The sequence below is a fragment of the Anas platyrhynchos genome, chromosome 11, assembly GCF_047663525.1.
Source record: "Anas platyrhynchos isolate ZD024472 breed Pekin duck chromosome 11, IASCAAS_PekinDuck_T2T, whole genome shotgun sequence".
Taxonomy (NCBI): domain Eukaryota; kingdom Metazoa; phylum Chordata; class Aves; order Anseriformes; family Anatidae; genus Anas; species Anas platyrhynchos.
Genome location: NC_092597.1, coordinates 22155342 through 22174887, shown reverse-complemented (window position 1 = coordinate 22174887; position 19546 = coordinate 22155342). Strand labels below are relative to the sequence as shown.

Here is a 19546-nt window from a genome sequence, read left to right as displayed (position 1 = left end):
AAAAAAAAAAAACACTTAAAAGGTACCTTCTGTTTGAATTTGCCTCTTGTATCGAACAGTTATAGCTGTAAGGTTGCACTGGGTTAGCTTTGAGTAAGAATTAGTCAATGTTTTTAATAAAGACTAAGACACAATGTGCAAATTTAACCTTAGAATTTTGATTTATTGAAATACAGATATTATTTTTCCCTTGAAACACTAAAACTACAAAAACTTAAAAGACAAATTGGTGTTTATGAAAATTGTATGTCCTTATCATAGGCTGTGTAAAATAACCACTGGTAACCTCTGAGTTGAAACAGTAAAATCCACACAGCAGTGCTGTGGACAAGAATATCAGCCTTCAGGTAGCCTTAAGTTCACTCTTACTCTTAGATGAGTGGAGCTATCTATGTTCTAAGGTAAAGGAGATTTTCAAGTGGCAACCTAGGGATTAAAGAAATTACTCACTTGATTTATAAATATTACAGTGATATACATTTTTTCTTTAAAGATCACAGTCCTTAAGGATCAAGTAGTTGCCTTGACTTGGCTGAACAAACTCCCAAGTTAGGAGGAAAGTTAAAAACAAATCTAAGATACGCATGGTAGACAAAAAAAAAAAGAGGCAAAAAAGGTATGTAAAGAACATTCCTGTAAACAAAAGCTTATAAAATTGACAGTTAAAAATTCATATACAAAAATACACTGCAAACAAGTTACAATAAAATCTTGTAGTATATCCTGGTACTCGGTCACATTATGGCAAGTGAGACTTAGTTCTTATTACAGTATTGAGAACATAGAGAAGAGCCAATAAAATCTCACTTCTCTTTAAAGAGGCATTTTAGACTGCTACTGTTTGCTGATATCCTTGTAGTTTCAGACCAGGAAGGAAGCAGCAATGACACCAGCTTTTTATGATGAGAAGCCCTTAAGTTACAGCTGCCTTCTGGTAAGTGACAGAGCAAGTGTTTCTCTTGTAGCTCTTAAGACAACTGATGACACATCAGTGAAGGAACCACTACTACCCTTCAGTTTTACATGGCTGTGCACTTCCGTGGAGAAGCAGAGTCTGCATTTGCTTTTTTCCGAATGCTTTCTGTAAAAGAGGAGAGAATGTTCTCAGTTCTAAGGGGTGGGAATATCTTACACATCTTGTTTTATATCTTGTTATATCTTATAACACCATTCAGTGGTGCTGTAGGTTTACTAAAGGATAACTCTTTGATCTGTTTTTACTGGTTATTGTCCTCTGTTAAATATCCTGCTGCAGAGAAGGCTTAAAGCTGTGGAAGGATGTGTTAATTTACCAAAAAAAGGGAAGAGAAATGATGTATAGAGTGGTAGTAAGGGGGTGGGACAGGGTGGAGTACCTTTGAGCTCATGTGAATTGGTTTCTTTCAAGTTTTTTTCTGTATGTTGTAAAACAACAGAATTCAGCTAGTGCTTAGTGTGTGCTATTCAAAGGAAGCCAAAAGCATTACCAGCCAAATCCCTTCTTCCAATGCCCACAAGACCTTCATACAATCCCTTGATTGGATTTTCTCCTGCTGTGATCACACCATGAAGCCAGATAAGCAACATCCTGTGGCCATGCTCTCTGTAGCTTTTAGTACCTGGCAAAATGAAGCCACAAATCAAATCCTGCACATCGCAGCCCATAGCTCTAGAGATGCTGAGTTGCTGAGTTTGGGTACCCCTATGCTTTGGATTTTACCATGAAGCTCTGAAGTACATTCTGGCTTAATTCCTGGTTGTGGTCTGATTGGTAGATTAATATTCCACTTGATGGAACGGGCAATGGATGAACTTGGGCTTGTCAGACAACCTTTTATGTCAATACAGAATTTCCACCTTCAGAGCATGGTTCCTCGCTCGCATTGTGCAAACTACAGGATCCCCTGTGGTGACCGACAGATCACCAGCGGTGATCTGCTTCCAAAACTCTGAACGTGCTAAGGTATCCATGAAGTTCTAAAGAGGATTATGCGTGAAGTATGAAAAATACCTGTGTAATGTCTTATACCTGTCCATTGTTGTTCAATGGCTCTAATGTGTGCATCAGTGAATTTCCAGAAATGTGCCAGCTTCTTCCATTCACCAGGTTTGAGGTATTTAGTAGCTAATCTCCACATTACTGAGCGAATGTGCTGCGTTTCCACCCTGTGGTCTTGCTTAAAGGTCAAGTGCTTTGCCACCCAGGAGTCAGAGTCACTGTTCAGGTTGTCCTGCAAAGCCAGAACAGGAGTTTCAGTGTGAGATGCTGCAGAATTCTTATCACGGTCTTTTGTGTGAGATTCAACTTGAAGTGTCCTGCTGCTTTTAGGCTGTAATCGAGTTTTCCTGCTGGCAGTGAGGAGATTAACATGAGAACAAGATGCAGTTTATCTGCTCTAGGTCTGCCTTGTTTCCTTGGCTGCTGATCTCAGTGCAGCTGGGACAGCAATGCTCTGTTGTGTCAGTGTTACTGATTATCAGCCCATCATCGTGCTTCCTGGACTGAGACCTGCACGTGCCCTGCTGGTGTTAATGAGACCTCCTCTGTCCTCTGTACCTGTCGTTCTGCTATCTCCCACATCCTCAGCTCTGCAGGTCGCTGTGAGTTCATTCTGGTGTGAAACATTTCTTCTATTGTCTTTTTCACTCTAACCATGTGTGTTAACAAATCTGTTAATAGCAGCTTTGCTGTGGAAGCCCATTCGAATCACAATTTGCGTTTCTACAGTGCCTTTTATCAGGGACTTGTATGCAGAATCATTTAATTAACCTTCACACACCTCCTTCACATGCCAGACTGCAAAGAGGCTAAATGACTCTGCCTAGGGCTGTCTGGGAAGCCCGTGCAAGGCCCTGATACAGGCCCAGCCTCAGAAGTAATGCTGTGTGCCACCTTCCTTTCCTTCCCCTCTAGACTACTGTCTTTCCTGGTATTGGGGGATGCACAAAGTCCTATAAACACAAGGAATGAGGTGTTTGGCTGTGCTTGTGTTGTGCCCTCTGCTCAGATCGTGTTGGACACAGGCTTGGGGTAGGTAGGGTTTCAGTTCAGGGGTTAAGGCAGATGAGCAGCTGCACCCTATGTGCTGGAGACACTGCTGTGCCACTCAGGGAAACACAAGAGGAACAGCCCCAGCTGGGGGGAAGTTTGAGAAGGAAGTTGGTTGTATGACTCCAACAAGAAATGATCACTCGGCTCATGGGAGATTAGAGGTGAGCTGCCTCCTCTCTGCTGCTGAAACCTCCAAGGTCACAGTTGGTGACCTCAGCCCAAGCATTTCCATGCTCAGAGCTTAATTTTCTCCTTCTGGGAAAAAGAAATAATGATACCACACCCTCTTCTACAGGGCTTTTGGAACAACTGCCAAAGAATCTTTGAAAATCCCTGTTCCCTTCAGCACAGCCTGAGGCTTTTAACAACAGAGGCTTTTTTTTCTAAAAAATAAGGAGTGTCTTAAGTAGCTGCAGTTGACATGGTGAGGGCTTTTGTTTATCTAAAATGAAAGTTGAGGTCAGGATGTCATTTTGCAGTTGGTAATGTGGAATCTCAGGGGAGAGGATAAGCTACATCTACCCTGTAAAACACAGGAGATGGCGATATACGCTGCTCACCTTTTCCCACTTGTAAAACCGATCGGCTTTGATAATCATGTCTGCCACGTTGATGTGATTGCCTCGGGCAGCGACATCCAAAGATGTTTTTCCTTGCTGCAATTAGAAGGGGAAAAATGAGCTGGAAAAGACCTTGCATGCTCAGGAGGCTCAATCTTCATGCCCACCTGGCAGTCTAACAGCAGGCAGCACAGCCCATTGAGCGTTGTACCTAGCTGTACCTCTATTTTCTACCTGCAAACATTGTCTCAGATGTGCATTAACTTCAAGCTACTGTGTGCAGGACACAGAGAGTCATTTTCCAGGCTCTGCAGCATCTCCTCTGCTGCCATGGGGGGGCTGTCAGATGGGCAGCAGTGGCTGCCACATCCTGTGACCCCCAGGGGGATTGCAGTGTGCTTTCAGGCACCCAGGAACGTGGAATCTTCAAAGGACCAGCTCAGTGCTGCAATCCTAGGCCTTTTATAGCCTTCTGCACAGCAGGTTTGCTGACACATGAAGCTGAAGTGATTTATGCAGCCTCATTAACTTTATAGGATCCACATATGCATGATTAGAAATGGTCTCCTAGGAGAAGCTGATAGGACCATGAAAATGTAACTGCACTCCTTACGTGAACACAATTTTGGATGAACTGATGGATATATATTAATATTTGAGTCTGCATGTGCTTTAACCCAGGTGCAAATGGCAGACACTACGTTAATCTCTGCTCAAGCCACTTCGATATTTTCCAGGCATCTACGGGGCTTTCAGGCTGCACACAACATGCATGATTCCTCTAGAGTTCCTTTTTCTCATTTCAGGGACAGAAATCCTGGACCCTGGTGCCAGATTTATACTATCCAGATACTTTTTACCTATTAAAACATGCTCCGTGATCCCTGTGGTATATTATTTGTCATTACTCTATAATATCTTTGTTATTATTGTATGCAATAGCAAAAGCAGAAGTAGCAGGAACTGGAGCAACTTTGGGAAAAAAGTTTGCTCATTGCATGAACTGTTTTCTGTCTTCCTAAGAACCAGCCACCTCCTTACTGGAAAACACATCAAAATAACCTACTCTGTGCTGTTTCAAGACCTGGAAATTCCCAGATTTTAATATTATCAGTAGCCTTTCTTGAAAATTAGGAAAAACAACAGTAAAGACCGTCTCTATTTTCCCTCCGTACCCCTGTGGAATCTGTTCAACCCACAGAGACAATTACCTTGTCTGTCAGCTTCAGATTGACTCCTGCAATGAGAATCATCTCGGCAATGTCCTGCCTGCCGTGCTCTGCAGCGATGTGGAGCGAGGTCTGCTGCCTCTGCAGAAGGAGGGTGAAAGGATTAAACTTCAGAGGGGACAAGTGTGAGGCTGGAAAATAGGGCAGAACAATACCAGAAGGAAGCTTTGGAAGAACACAGTCAGCTCTGCCCTCATTCCCCTCCCTCCCTTTTTCAGCTGAAGGCCAAGCAAACTCCAACGTTGAACTGGAGCTGGGTTCCTCGGGCTGAGCAGAACTGGTTTGTCCCTGTACTAGCACCAGCACTGAGTGGTTTCTGATAACACTTCAGTCTGAAGAAGGAAGCTCTTCAGTGCCATAAAGATCCCTGGGGTCACTTATAGGAATAAAACATTTTTTGTTATTTAAACGTTTTCTGTAGGCAGATAGCTTGGCCAAGGCAAGAAAGGGTCTGTGCCAATTCTTTGTTCTGGGGACACAGGGCCTGTTTAATTTGGATGCATTGTAATCTGTACGCATTTAGGGATTATTCAGTGAAAAAAAATTAAAATCAAACACAATATGTGGCAATTTTATGGTGGCATGAAGAGAGAACATCACCACAAAAAAAGAAGAAAATTAACCAAAACGTTACAAATAAGCTACAAATTTGTTAACAAAGCCACTCATTCACAGAATTAAAATCTGGCAAGACAACCAGCTACCTCCAGGGCTTGCTTCCCATTCTCTGTCTCCAAAACATTTTGCAGAATATCTTTTGGCCTGAATTTTTTCCCATCTGACTCCAGCAGGGAGGAGAGAGTCTGCTTATGCAATGTCTCTGTACACAGGTCCCAGGGACATGGCACAGCCCATGTGCTGAGAGCTATCAAGCGATGACCTCACTGCAACACTCAAAATCATTTCACAGGCTTCATGTTTCCTTAGTCGTGCTCCCAGCTTCTCCCCATTTTAAAGCACTCCTCTTTAATCCTGTCCCTAAGGTGATCAAATCCTCCACAAAATGGACTCACGTTTCAAAGACAAAAAAACAGGAGCTGCAGGCTTACATTATCTGGAATGTCAAGGTCACACTCCGCATCGATGAAGAGTTTCACCATTGCTGGGAAGTTCTGCAGCACTGCAATATGGGTCGCTGACGCGTTTTGCTGTGGAAAGAAGATGCTGTGCTTAGGAAGAGCTCACCAAAAAGACTGTGCTGTGCCTACAATGTCCACAGTAAGACAGCTGCAAACCTGGACTCGGGGAGAACTAGGGATATTTCCCCATAAGCACAGACCCCACAGCAGCACTGGTCCTTGCAGAGTTGTTTTGTGCTCTTGTAAAGCTCCACAAACCGGCTTTGCTTATTAGGAAGTGATGAGAGCAAGGAGTGGGACTTACTTACATGGTTAACAGCATCTATGTGGGCTCCTGCATCCAAAAGGGTCCTGGCGATCTCCACGTAACCATGCAGTGCTGCATAATGAAGGCAGTTCATTTTCTTCTGAGAGGCATATCAGAAGAGACAAATATTAGGGCTTCCTCTCAGAAGCTGTAGCTGTTACAGACTATGCAGAGATATCCCTGAGATATCCCCCCAGAGATATCCCTGCTTCCCTCCTGCACCAGCCCCATGCCCCAGAACTGGCAACTTCATCATCTCCACAGCCCCCTGGTCCCAGGGCAGCTTCACCCACCTCTTCATACAAAGCTGTGTGGTTTTTCCTCTGCACTTCCTGCTCTATTTTTTTTTTCTCTATTTCTTCCAGCTAGGAAATTTAGATTTTCCCAAATCTAAGACGTTTCTCCAAGTGCCCTGTCATGGTGGCATCGGGAGTGGAAAGGAATCTACAGAGTGGGACTAGCCTCTGGGACCTCAAGGCTCTTGCTGGAGACTTAAGTGACTAAAAGCTTGAAGCTAACCCTGCACAAGCTGCTGACTGCTCCCACACGGCTGCACAGGCACCACAGGTGCTGTGGCCACGCTAGAGAAAGCATTTGGGAAAGGAGTTACCTCCACAGAGCTCACCTGGGTTTGGGTATTGACATCGGCACCTACTTCCAAGAGCAGCTTCACGCAGTCACAGTGCCCACCCTCAGCAGCCAGGTGCAAAGCTGTGAGTCCTTCCTGGAACAAGGCAGGATGAGAGAGGCAAAGAAGGAGGCACGCAGCTCTTCTGTAGGCAAGGCCAAGATAAAGGAGATCCAGCAAGCCTCTACCCCATCTTCCAAATCCACGTTAAAATACCAACACTGAGGGCCAGAGATATCCAATTGATTTCACATGGGCACTGAAGACAAACTATTTCCCCAGAGTATCTCAGAGACAGACAAATGCAGAACTGGAAACCCCTAGCTCTCAACCACTGCTCCCCCCTTCTGAGGGAGCTCATTTCTTTACAAGAAAACAGAAACCAGCAGAATTCCTAAGTGAATTAATCTCATGTTAATTGCTGCTCTTATACACAGGGCAGCTATTCTGGGGTAACAAATACTACCAGTTACCAAAGTAGGTAGTTTCCATTTTCTTCCAGGTCTTAGTGACAATCAAATATATTTTGCAAGGACTGTACCCAAATAAGACTAAAAAAAAAATTGCTGATACACTTAATTGGGAGTGTGCTGTGGAATAAATACTTTACTAAGCCAATATTTGCTATCTAAGTCATTAACTGTGTTCTAGCCACAGATTTTTTTGAAGCGGATCTCTCAAAGAGAGATCTCAAACAGAAGGGCCATATGTTCAGTGGCTAAGTCAATACTATAAAGCACACTGAAGTTTAGTTTAAAACACATTCAATAACCATTTAAGCACTTGAATGTACAAGGGTCAGGGAGAAAAACTGAGATAATAGAGTGATAAGGTAGCTCTGCAGGTACAGTAAGAAGAAAATGAGACACTTTAGAATTGGATATTAGTTCAAGAAGGATGTTGCTTTTCACTGATACTCTGCAAGTTTAACCTCCATTTATAAACATACATTTTAGATAAAATCAGCTACCTTCTAAACCTCAATAGTAACCATTTAGCCTGACGACTATGGCAGGAGAGTATTTCTAGAGAGAGAAAGAGCAGTATTGATGTGCTTTTCAATTTGTTTAAATGTACTTACTAAGTTCTTCTCATCAAGGTCCACCCCGATATCTACAATCTTCTGCAGCACTGAGAGATGTCCGTTTTTAGCAGCTAAATGCAATGCTGTATTATTTTCCTGAAAGGAAACACCACTTCTTACATATATATATATGTATATACACACTTCATGCATAGATATGTATCACTGGACTGAGTGTTCATACAAGACACTTTTGCACAGAGGATACCCAGGGTGACTGAAGAGGAGGTTGTAACCAGTAGTAATAGTCTGAAACAGTCCTGTAATAGGAGCAGCAGGGAGGCAAGAAACCCGGCTACCTTAAACCACAGCATGGCCCACCTGGCTGGCCATTTATCTGCCTGAAAAGTCCTGGAGAGAAATCCTACACGGACTGAGGCGCAAATGGGTTGCAGGTGGATGAGGAAGAAAAGCCCTGACATACCACAACCAGGTACAATCACTGACAACCTGCACTGGCCTCATTTGGTATCCCATGCCTGACTCTCACATCCTCTGATCCTTGGACTTTATATTCCCTTGTTCTTATGCTCATACCTCGTCTTTAGCATTGTGAGAACAACCCTGGCGAATCAGGAACTCCACCACTTCCAGCTGCCCATACTCTGCAGCCAGGTGAAACGCTGTCTTGTCCATCTTTGAAAAGAAACAGAAAGAAATGCATTCCAAGCAAGTCTCAGAAAGCACAAGATCACATCATGTGCTGCCAGCAATACAATAATGCCTTTGGCAATAACCCTGTTGCTCAGCACAGTTCGTGTCCACAGAGGGGAAAAGTGCTACACTTCAAAATCAGTTAACTTTTATTCTGCAGTTAACTTTCATTCTGAGTTACTTTAAACAAACCTAACAAAATAAGCTGAACAGACTGGTGCTAACCCACTGGTGCTAACAACCCCAAGCACTCTAACAAAACATGGGAAAGGAGATCTTTTCAGTGTGAATTTCACATAAATAGAGGATGATTAAAAGTTTACTAATAGCAACCAGGGATAAAAAAAGGTAATTAATATCTGAGACTCGAGTTACCAACTGAGTCAAAACCACTTCTGTGGAAAGGCAGATCTTGTGTTGCTTCATTTAGCAACACAAGTGTGTTCCTACGTTGCCTTCAGGAACAGATCAGCCAATTCTGGAATATGCTGGGAGAGGGTTACCCTTGGTTATAAGAAAGGGCAACATTCCTGCTCAGCTCAGCAAAGCAAGATGAGATCTAGCGAAATAAACATGTGAAGAGCCTTCCCACCTTGTCTGTCTTATCCACATGCACGTCCTCCAGGTCCTCCATGATGAACTCCATCACCTGGATGTGTCCCCTCTGAGCCGCACAGTGCAGGAGGCCCCTGCCGTGCTGGAGAGGAGATAAAGGCCAGTTTGTTTAGCAAGTCAAAGGCTGCAGGACAGGCTCTTCTAACAACCTATTCTGGTTAGCAAAGTGATGGGATGTCTCCCTGCACCTCCAGGGCTAAACTAGTTCGTGCTGCAGACAGCACGTTATGACTCTTAAGTATTAATGCTCATTTCAACCAAGGTTTATTTTAAAATGCATGGACTTCTGATTTCCTAAACCCATTTAGTAGTTCTCTAACACCTTCCATGGCAGCACTGCCCAAATGTGAGCTGAGGAAGCCCTGTACATCCCTGTAGCTACAATTATCACAACTGTTTTAGGAATAAATCTAGGCCTGGAGGTGAAGATGACCTCACCCAAGGTCACCCTACGAGGCAGAAGTGCAGATGGCAGCCCCTGCAGCAGATGCTGTCACACACGATTACTTTAGCTAATAGGTAAACCTCTCTCTGGCTCTGCATGATGAACCCAGGTACGGCGATTCTCTCACCTTATTGACACAGTTAATCTTTGCCCCAGCATTGACGAGGATATGCAGGACGCGGAGGTGGCCGAACCATGCAGACAGGAGGAGGGCATTCATTCCAAACTGGGCAGAAGAGAAGAGAAATACTGGTAACTAAACTGCAAACCACCACCATCCTCACCCCGGAGGGAAGCTGCTCACGAAGCTTCCCAAATACCTTTATTTCTCTCTCTTTTTTTAGCCGCCAGTTTCTTCAATTACTATTATTCCTGCCACCGATGGTCTCAGCAGCAGAGCAGAGACCTGCCTCTTATCTTCCACTTCCTAGTCAATGGTTTCAGGCAAGAGAGATCTTGCAGGCTGTCATGGTCTTCCTACAACCCTCACCAACGTGACCAGAAGAAGCCAAGCATCCCTGTGCTATACATAAAGCCTCACATTCTCCCAGAATACTTCCTGGTCACTGTGCATGCAGGGAAAAGGCCAAAAGACAATGCACAGAGGCACCCTAAAACCCGGCTTGCTCCAAAAAGTCACTGCACCTTCTTTGCAGGGAGGTCACAGCTTCCCAAGTACTGCAATACCTTGTGCCACCCCCTCAGGACTAAGGTGCAGCCCCTAACCCAGCACCCAGCCCTCAGCACTCTCCCAACACACAACACATTTACAGAACAGACAAGGGAGATCTGCCTTCATACACTGTCTTCGTCATCCACCGGCACGTCGTGGTCCAGGAGCAGTCGCACAGCGTCCACGTTCCCTGCTCCCGCGGCCCAGTGCAGGGCAGTTCGGTCTGTCTGGAGGAGAAGGAAGGAGAGAGGCGAAGCTGATGTATGCACAATGCACGTGTATCCACCACCCTCCCTGCAAACCCAAATCTGCCATCCAGGGAGCCAGAATTCCCCGCACCATACTGGGTTTTCTTTGGCCATAGCCCTCTTTCTTCTTTCTCTGCTGTCAGGCAGTGACCTCTGCTAGTCACCTTCTGCTCAGAAATTGAAGTTAGGGACCACAGCGACAGCACAGGAGTGTGAAGTATCATTGCCCATGGATGGATGGATTGGTGCAAACCCATATTTCCAGGACCCTACTGATGAACACTGGGAAACCTGCACCAGGAGCTAATCAGTCCCACAGCCTCGGCATACAGAGACAGCCAAATCAAAGCCAGTCGCTGCAGCCACGTGTATCTGGCACACTGGTTCCACTGGGAACCATGAATTATTATCCTTCCTTGGTGCTTGCAACTTCCCAGTCTGGCCCAGATGCCAAAGCTCTGAGTTTCAGAGTGTTGTGAAACTGCCCAGTTGCCACAGGCCCTATTTGGCACTGGGAAGTGTATTTTAAAGCCTCGGCCGATTGAGCAGCTAATGAGGAGGGTAGTGTTTCGGAGCTGCAGTTCTCAAACACACCCTCAGCGCTTCCTGCAGCTTGGAGGTGGGAAAACCTAAGACTCACGTTATTTTTGGCTCTGATGTCGACCCCTCTCTTGATGAGCTCCTCCATCCTGGCCGTGTCATTGCGCTTTGCTGCATCATGGAACTCCTTCTCTGAATGAAGCACTGCAGCAGAGACAGAAGAGCTGGCATTAAAACAGAGCAGGCACGGAGCAGCATGCCCCAACAAACCTCCCCTTCAGCTCGCCAGCCCCAGTGGCTTCAGGGAAGGCAGACTGCAGAAATATTCTCCCAGGAAGAAACTCAGCCCTATTAATGCTAGCATGCCTGCTGGATTCGTCTTCTCCCACTGTCTCCCCTTCCCTGAGCACCCCTGTGCCACATCAGTGCTCCTCCTGTTCTATCAGATTCTCTTCTAATTCAGTGTCCCCTGTTTGCATGGATTTGTTCTAGCCCCAAAAGCTTTTGATGTGAGGTCTTTCTGCCCTCAAACCTTTTGATTTGAGGTCTGTTATCTGCCAAGGCCCAGAGCTGGTGTGAGGACTCCAGCAAAAGGCATAGACCCTTCTCTCCATCCCTCCATTTACACCCTGCTGCTCTACAAAGATGCCCTTACATGTGGTCCTGCTGCCTTGTGAGCCAAATCAGCCGAGCAGCACACAACCTCCAGTCTGGCTGTGATTAGTGTTGCATCTCTTAATAGACTGTGGCAGTTCTTGCACATAATTTACACAAATGGCAGTATTTGTCCTGCACAGCTAGGCACAATTTAAGGGTGTTTACTCTCCATGCTGGGCCTTGCCTCAGCAATCTTCTCCTTGATCGAACAAACCTTCCTGCCAAGAAATGAGGGCAACGCGATTCTGGGCCTGCTGCGGCCTGACAGGGAGGCTCTCAAGGTTTTTGGCAAGGCTGCTGCCAGTCTTTGTTGGACTCTGCCTCTGCCCTAATGCTTTTGGGGAATTCTTTAGAGAAGGGATTGAGTAGGACCCTCAGCCTGTCACATCCTGCTGGAGAGCTGGCACAGACACTCTGCTCCCTTCTATTCTTCTCCAGATCTCAGGCTGCAGTTTGAGTGTAGTGGGGAATCAAAGCAACCTTCATTTGTTTTCTCCCCGGTGAAGAATACATGCTTGCGTCAACCAAATCTGTTCGTGTTTTAAGCCAAACATAAGTCTATACATGACTCTTCAATCACACTCTTGCTGCTGCCACACACACCTCATCCTCACTTTCAAACCTTGTCTTTATAAGCACTTCTCGATTCCTTACAGGATTGCACAGGATTGTCAATGTCTGTGAGCACACCTGGCCTCTGTCCTTTGCTCTGTAACACAAAAGGTGTCCCTGCCTGTGAGAAGGTCCTCACAGGTGAACAGCTACGAGTACTGCACTGAATACCAAATCCAAATTCACACTGCAAACGCAGAGCATCAGCAAATTCATTCTGCTTACGCTCAGGCAAAACAAGCCTCAAGCAGCTCTGCTCTCCACAGGTTCCCACAGCCCGAGGATTGCAGGAGCAAGCAGGCTGCCTGCCCTCACCAAAAATCAACCCCCAGAAGACTCAGCAGAGGCAAAGAGCTGGCCTAGGCGGGGACGGTTTTGCTCAGATAGTTCATCTGTATGGATGAAGTCGGAGGATGCTGAAAGGCAAACGATGCCAGGCAGGTTCTCAGCTGCGTAAATCCAAGTAATTCCACTTGCTTCACTGCTGATCTAGATAAGGATAAGCCTCTGCCTTAGCATTATCTGATGCATAATCCACTTGTGAACATCTTCTGCTAATTCTATGGGGCTGCAAACCTACAGGCATAACACTTCATTAATACTGAGAAAATGTTATCAACTAGACACTAGCCACAAGCCATAAAAAGCCATCAAAACATTTTATTGTCCCTGTCCCATCACTTTCAGAGGATAAACAAGAGATTTTCTGTCTAAATAGCACTACCCCATATCTCTCTGGAGAGTGCAGAAAAAAAGGCAACCCTACTGTGGATTACTAGGGCAGCAGAGAAAGTTAATTTGAGAGAAAACCTGGAAATATGTGGAGTTTACACAAATTATTAATACCAATGTCTACACACGACTTCCATGTGCTTATCTCCATTCTGTAGAGTAAACTCTAGGTCTTGGTTAAGCAAATATCACATCTCTCCAGGTGGCAGAAACGCGTTCCTGTGTTTTATGAGCCCACAAAACCCCAGCAGCCCTGCCAGGAGAAGCCGAACCGTCACTTGACTTATTCTTTCATCCACCTGCCACGATGCAATAACAAACCTTTCATCGCTCAGGGTGTAGAAGCTGAAATTTGTTTGTTTTCAGCGACATATGGGAAACACCTCAACGGGCCGGGCTTCCTCCTTAGCGCCCACACTGTGGAAATGAGCCCTGTAAATGCAGGTGCGCTCCTCAACGTGCCACACACCCACCGATAAGAAACGTTTTGGTACGTATTTAGCAGCTCCTCTCACTCTTTCAAGCTTGGATTTTGGGGTATTTCATATCCCGTGGTAATGAATATGGATTCGTTTATCCCAAACAACGCCGAGCACAATTTAAATGCTTCCTGCTCGGTGCAATGCACCAGCTCGCAGGCACTGCATTACATAAGAGATTTTAAAAGGCAGCAAAGGGGAAGAAACGAATGCACAGAAACGTGCTAAAAGCACCTGCTGGGCTCCACCAGAGCCTGCGGGACACAAAGACACCCCAGGAACACCGGTGACTGGAGGCCGAGAGGCCAAACTGGGAGCACTGGTGTTACCTGGGCGCTGGGGGGGCTAAAGCCATCTCCATTCCTCCACACCCACCCCGCTTATTTCTGAAGGGAGCCGCACGTTTTATTAATCTTTACACCATTTATTCCCAGGAGGTGGGGGGCGATAGCTGAGGGGAATTCGAGCTGGGTTTAAATTGCTCCTAAAACCACCGCCGGCATAGGGCCGGCAGCTCCGTGAGGGGCACCCGCAGGGACCCCTCGGGAGCCCCCCTCCCACCTCAGCCGCCCCCCGGAGGGCGGCAGCGGGCCCGGGGAGGCCGGGGTCGGTGTCGCCGCCTTCAATCCCCCCCCCTCACGGCGTCTGCCACCTCCTCCCCACCGGGACCCCACTCACGGGTGTCGGCCTCCGAGGCCAGCTCATCCCCCATGCCGCGGCCCCGAGCCGCCCTCCGCCGCCACCACCACCGCCTCCCGGGCGGGCTGAGGGCCGGGGCTCCGCCGCCTGACGGGCGGGCCGAGTGTTGCTGCCACGCCGCCGCCGAGCGGCTGTTTTAAGTGGTGTTTAAAGAGAAATAAAATGCAATAAAGATGCTTTTCCACTCGCGCCGCGGGTTGGGGGGGTGCACCATGCAGCAGAGCGGCCAGCCGGCCCATACCCATTCGCTTTGTCGTGACAGGGAGAGAGGAAGGGGGCCTTGGGTCAGCAGGCAGCGTTTCTTAAATCCTTGCTTTATATTTATTGTATTTATGTATTTATATTTAAAATATGACGTTTTAGGATGACTTCAAGGGGCAAATCCTACTACCGATGCTTCAGTCAGGGTGCCGCATGATCGCTACTTCAGCCAGTGCCGCCTGCTACCTCAGGGTGATTCAGTGCCTTCACTTTGGGGCTGTGGGTGGTTAAATTCTGTTTCCAAGCTGATTTGGGGGCAGAGGGTTTCTATTCTGTGGAAAACATGGGGTAGGTTGCTTTATTTTATCTGAAAGTAAGGTTTAGGGTTGGCACTTTCTGGGGGCTCTCACCACATGGCCGAGGCACAGCAGCAGGTGCAGAAGGGGGTAAAAATGCTCTTCACCCAGGTTTTTAGTTAATATTATCCTATTTCAACATCCATTCTGGTTTTGTCTTTGATTTTGTTTTCCATTTTGATAATTCTAGGAGGAAGCAAGCGGGCACTGGTTGAGCTGAGGCTGGGAAAGGATCAGATCTGTCTTGCAAAGGTCTGAGGTAAGTGGAAAAAAACCAGGGCCCAAAGCAGCCGATTTGTGGGTGAGTACCAAGAAACCACAAAGCTGGGTGCTTGTCCTGTCAGTGATGTCCCACCACCATGCAGAATGGTGGAGAGATGCTGCTGCCTTTTCACAAGTGCCAGGCAGTGACTGCTCTGGCAGCACTTCTCACCTGAAGCTACGTGGGAGCTGCTCTTTCTGCCACAGCCATTTCAATTTAGCCTGTAGAAGGTCTCTGAAGCGGGTCTGACCCTCACAGCTTTCTTGCCATATCTAATTTTTGGGGTAAATGTGGCACACGAGTGTTCTGTGGGATGTGTCAACAGCTGGTGGCTGTTCCTCAGGAGCGAGATGCTCGCTGTTTGAGGTCTGTATCAGTGGTGAGATACAGCTGCTGCTGAAGCAAGGTCCTAGCTGTCAGTTTACAGAAAGCAGACATTTCTAAGCGAGACTGCACTGCAGGAACTGCCTCTGGTGGCAGCCTCTGACCCGTCCTGGAAACCCGCTGGTAGACTCAAAGGGTTCAGAGCGCTTTACCCAGACCTTGTCAAATCACCTCTTATGTCTTCTGCCGGCAAAAGGCGTCCCAGATTCCTCCCTTGCCTTTCTCTCACCCCCCTTTTCCAACAACTTAGCACTGAAAAAAAAGTTAAAATCACCTAGCTGAGGGCTGCATGTTGGAGCTTTCACCCTGTCACCTGCTGGCCCTGCTTGCTCAGAGGTACAAGGAGTGTGGGCAGATACTGTGAAGAACTCTGACACTGTGGTTTTTTTACTTAAATGACATCTCTTTACATTTTCTAGGCTTTCCTGTGTTTGCTTGCAGTCTGTCTTGTCTTTAATACAGGGTATTAAATATGTCTTTAATATGGGGTAACACCTTGAGTGGCATGTTGGCTTGATTGAGGAAATGGTGGTGCTTGTTGGCCTTCAAATCCATAGGAGGTTCTCTGCAGCTGCTCACAGGGGCCCATCTCAGGATAGAAGTGATCTTGCAAGGACCCTTCTAGCCCCGCAACTCTAATTTCTCTGCTTAGTCCCTGCAGCACCAGGTTTGCATTCCCTCCCTGTACCATGCCAACCGGTCGGTCTGTCAGACTTCACCCTTGTCCTGGGCTCCTCTCCCCTCCTCAGAAGGAATCCTCCGAGGAGTCATCTCCCTGTGCTCTGCAGCCCTGCTGGACCGCCAGTTTTGGGTGAGAGCACGCAATCACAGCGACCACACGAGGGTGCCAGTGCTGTTTACCTGCCGCGATTTGCTGTGAGCAAGGAACTCCAGGCTGTAGCTCCCTGGTTCAGGCCAGTCTTGGGGGACACCACTGTCCTGGGGACCCTTCTGCTGCAAGAGAGAGAGCGTGGAGAGATGCAGTGAGGCAGGCCCAAAGCCAAATCAGTAGCCAGAGGGATGTGGAGGTGTAAAGACCTCTGCTCATAGAGAAAAATCCTTCTGTGGGCGCAGCTACACCCTGTGCAGAGACACCAGAACTAACTTCAGTGCTGGGCTGAGCCATCGGTTTCCATCTCATCGGAGGCGTGCTGCTGAGGGCTGTGCAGCCAAGCGCTGCACTGATGCAGCTGTTTTGCTGCAGGGACCACCGGCAGGGGCTGCAGCTGAGAAATGGAGAGATGGAGAGCGCTGCCTCTCGCCCCAGTGGACCCCGAGCTCCTGAACAGTCACAGATTGTGCGTGGGGGTCTGTGATTAGCTGCTGGTCTTAGAGCTTTGGATTTGTGTTTTGTTTGCCTTTTGTTCAAATTGAATTAAAAAAAATAATAATCACTCTCTGGTAGGAAAAGCAAACATAAGGGCTGTCCGGGTCCAGGGGAAGCCCTTCTGGTAGAGCATCCTCCCCTGGGAGAAGGAAAAGCTGGGTTTGATCCTTGCCTCTGCCTGAGGGGAGATGGAAACCCTGATCTCTACAGGACCCCAGAGAGTACTGTAAACAGCAGGCTGCAAGCTTGTCTGGTGCAGAGAGTTTTTCTTGCCCTTTCCTGTTATTTTAAATAATTAATGATTTGATGGAGCAGGGAGTGTAGAAGGCAGGTGTCCTGTCTCCCTCGAGAGGAGGCTGCACACCCGGCTAGACGGACGCTTGCTCTCTCGTGATGAATATTTAAGTGTCTTAGACAAATTGGAGCGGTGCCAGCGGGAATGACTGCGAAGGGCTGAGCCTTCCCCACTGGGTACCCTAGTGCCTGAGGGCTGGGGAAACAGCTCTGAAAAGGGCAGGCAATAATCCCTGCTCATATATAGGTACAGTGCCTGGCCCAGCAACATGCCAGCCTTGGGTGGCACCTCTGGCTCTTGCCACTCTTTCCTTATGCTGTGAGAGACCTGGGGATGGAAAGCTGTCCAGATTTAACCTGCCACTGTTAGCATCATTGTCTGCACCTGGCCCAGAACTTGAATCAGCTGGGAGTGATCTGGGAATAATGCTGATCTCAGAAGAGCAGTAGCACAGACATACTGGAAGTTTGCATCTGTGGGCTTGGGTGTTTGCAGCAGGCAGAAAAAAAGCAGTGTAGGCAGTTCCTTCCATCCTTACCAAATAGGTTTGTGTTCAGGTGTGGAAGGGATGAAGGCTTTCTGCTGACACCGAGAACAGAATGTTGCAGGGATTTATTAACAGTGCTAAACACTTGCCCAGCGATCCATTTATTAGCTAACAGACCTAAAAGAGCACTTGGATTTTCCCTCTGATGCTGTACCGTAACAGATGACAGGGGGAGGTGATAACTTGAGCTCTTTTTGCAATATATGTCTGATACTGACCCCGTCTTCAGAAAGGTCTTTGACTTTATTTCACATGAAGAAATCTAAGCTGGCTTCGTGCTCTTTCTTGCTTAGAAGTGAAGCTCTCTGACATAGCCATTTGTGCCCAGTTTTTATGTGTTAGTTTAGGATAATCGTTATTTTCAATCTCCAGCTTTCAGAAATCATGAGTCAGGCCGTTTAAATCCATGCCATTTTAAAACGCGCCTCTGTTTGCCCTCTGGTTCGGTTGTATACACAGTGATTTTTAAAGTCAGTCAGATTTGCAGCTAACCATGTAATGCAGCCCACAAACCAGCATGTGTTTATGCAGAAACAGTTGCTTACCAAAAGGTTTAGCAGATCGGACTTGAATTTATTTCCTTTGGAAGCAAATCTGGAAGGTGACTCCTCCTGCCTGCAGCTGATTGCAGCCCGGGAAGCCAAGCCTCTGCTTCCCTGGAGCTGCCCACAGTGGGGGAGCCCAGCTCAGGGAGCAGCCTCCTGCCCTGGAGGGTTGTCTTTTCTGGCATTTGCTGCCACGGTCAGGAAATTAAATGCTGCGTGGGAGAGGGCCCGACCACATTCCTCGTCCCGTGTTAATGGACTGTCACTGTCCTTACACGGCTGGGTGTCAAACAGCACAAGGTGCTGGGGTAGCCACGGAGGGCTCTGCGTGGAAGCACCCAAATGAGTTCCTTTGGGCCCTTTGGTGTGATGCCATGGGGCATTGTGTGTTTGTGCTACTTTACGTCCTTGCTGTGGGTGTGAGAGAAACTAAATGTACAGATTTTGTGTCGTGGTTTGCAAGCTGCTCCTTCAGATGTGTCCCAGCAGCATGGAATCCACGGTAGGGCTCTGTCTGCATGTCTTCATGTGTGGCTCCAGCTGGTTATTTTTTTTTATCTGGGCCAGGCTTTGAGTTGTCCTGTAGGCTAGGTTATTTTTGGTGCTTCCTTTGATAACTCTGTTGCTGGGACATGCTGCGAAGCCAAAAATCCTCTGGGAATGTCCCAGCAATGTACACAAACAAACAGCAGCCCTGTAGCTTCCAACAGTCAAACATACGAAGCTTTCAGAGACAGTGGAAACCTAACGGCACTCCACAGACCCGCTCTGGAAGCCTGAGGAAGGATCCATCACTTTCCTCAAAGGCTGTATTCACCTCCTTGCAGGGCTCCCAAGAAGGAGCAGCTTGTTAGAGGGACCTGTGGAGCTTGAAACCTTTGCCAGTAATGATTCAGGCTCAATTCTGAAATCAAATATTTAGTTAAACAGAGACTGTCTGATGACTGGATTAAACACAGACGGCCTCTGAGTGAGCTTAGCACTTCATTTCTTTTTTTTTTTTTTTTTTTGTCAGTGTCCATTTCACAAGCCTATAATTCCATTTTTCCTGCCTCCCCAGACTCTGCTTATCCTGCGTAGCCTCTCAGACGATGCAGAAGGAGGTATTTCAGCAGAGCTCTTGCTCTAGGTCAGGAAGCACGCTGTACCACAAAGCAATCTTCTCTGTCTCCAGGCTCAGGAAGAATCCAGTATTACGGGATCAGGATGAAATCATGTGCTAGAGAAACGCAAGGGGTTTTGTTTGTTTGGGTTGAAGGAAAAGTCTCGAGGAGCCCAGGGAATGCCAGAGAGAGCAGGTGAGCAAGTCTTGCCTGGCAAGGCACTGTGTGGGGTTGACACAGACGGGTCAATCCCT

The 19546-nt window shown here is 47.2% G+C and overlaps 1 protein-coding gene across 2 annotated transcripts; it reads right to left on the bottom strand.

The window, feature by feature from the left end:
• Positions 1–142: 142 nt before the first annotated feature.
• ANKDD1A (ankyrin repeat and death domain containing 1A) lies at positions 143–14443 on the bottom strand. Of its 2 annotated transcripts, none has more exons than XM_038184800.2 (15): positions 14252–14443; positions 11194–11297; positions 10434–10532; positions 9760–9858; positions 9165–9269; positions 8456–8554; positions 7916–8014; positions 6832–6930; positions 6208–6306; positions 5870–5968; positions 4803–4901; positions 3592–3687; positions 2009–2210; positions 1467–1598; positions 143–1081 (listed from the first exon to the last, which is right to left on the bottom strand). In XM_038184800.2, the coding sequence occupies exons 1-15, from the start codon at positions 14283–14285 to the stop codon at positions 1020–1022; spliced, it is 1527 nt and encodes a 508-aa protein (XP_038040728.2). In that variant the 5' UTR covers positions 14286–14443; the 3' UTR covers positions 143–1019. The 2 variants fall into 2 exon arrangements, with proteins under 2 accessions (XP_038040728.2, XP_038040729.2); XM_038184801.2 differs by lacking the exon at positions 14252–14443 and adding an exon at positions 13416–14123.
• Between the last annotated feature and the right edge of the window lie 5103 nt (positions 14444–19546).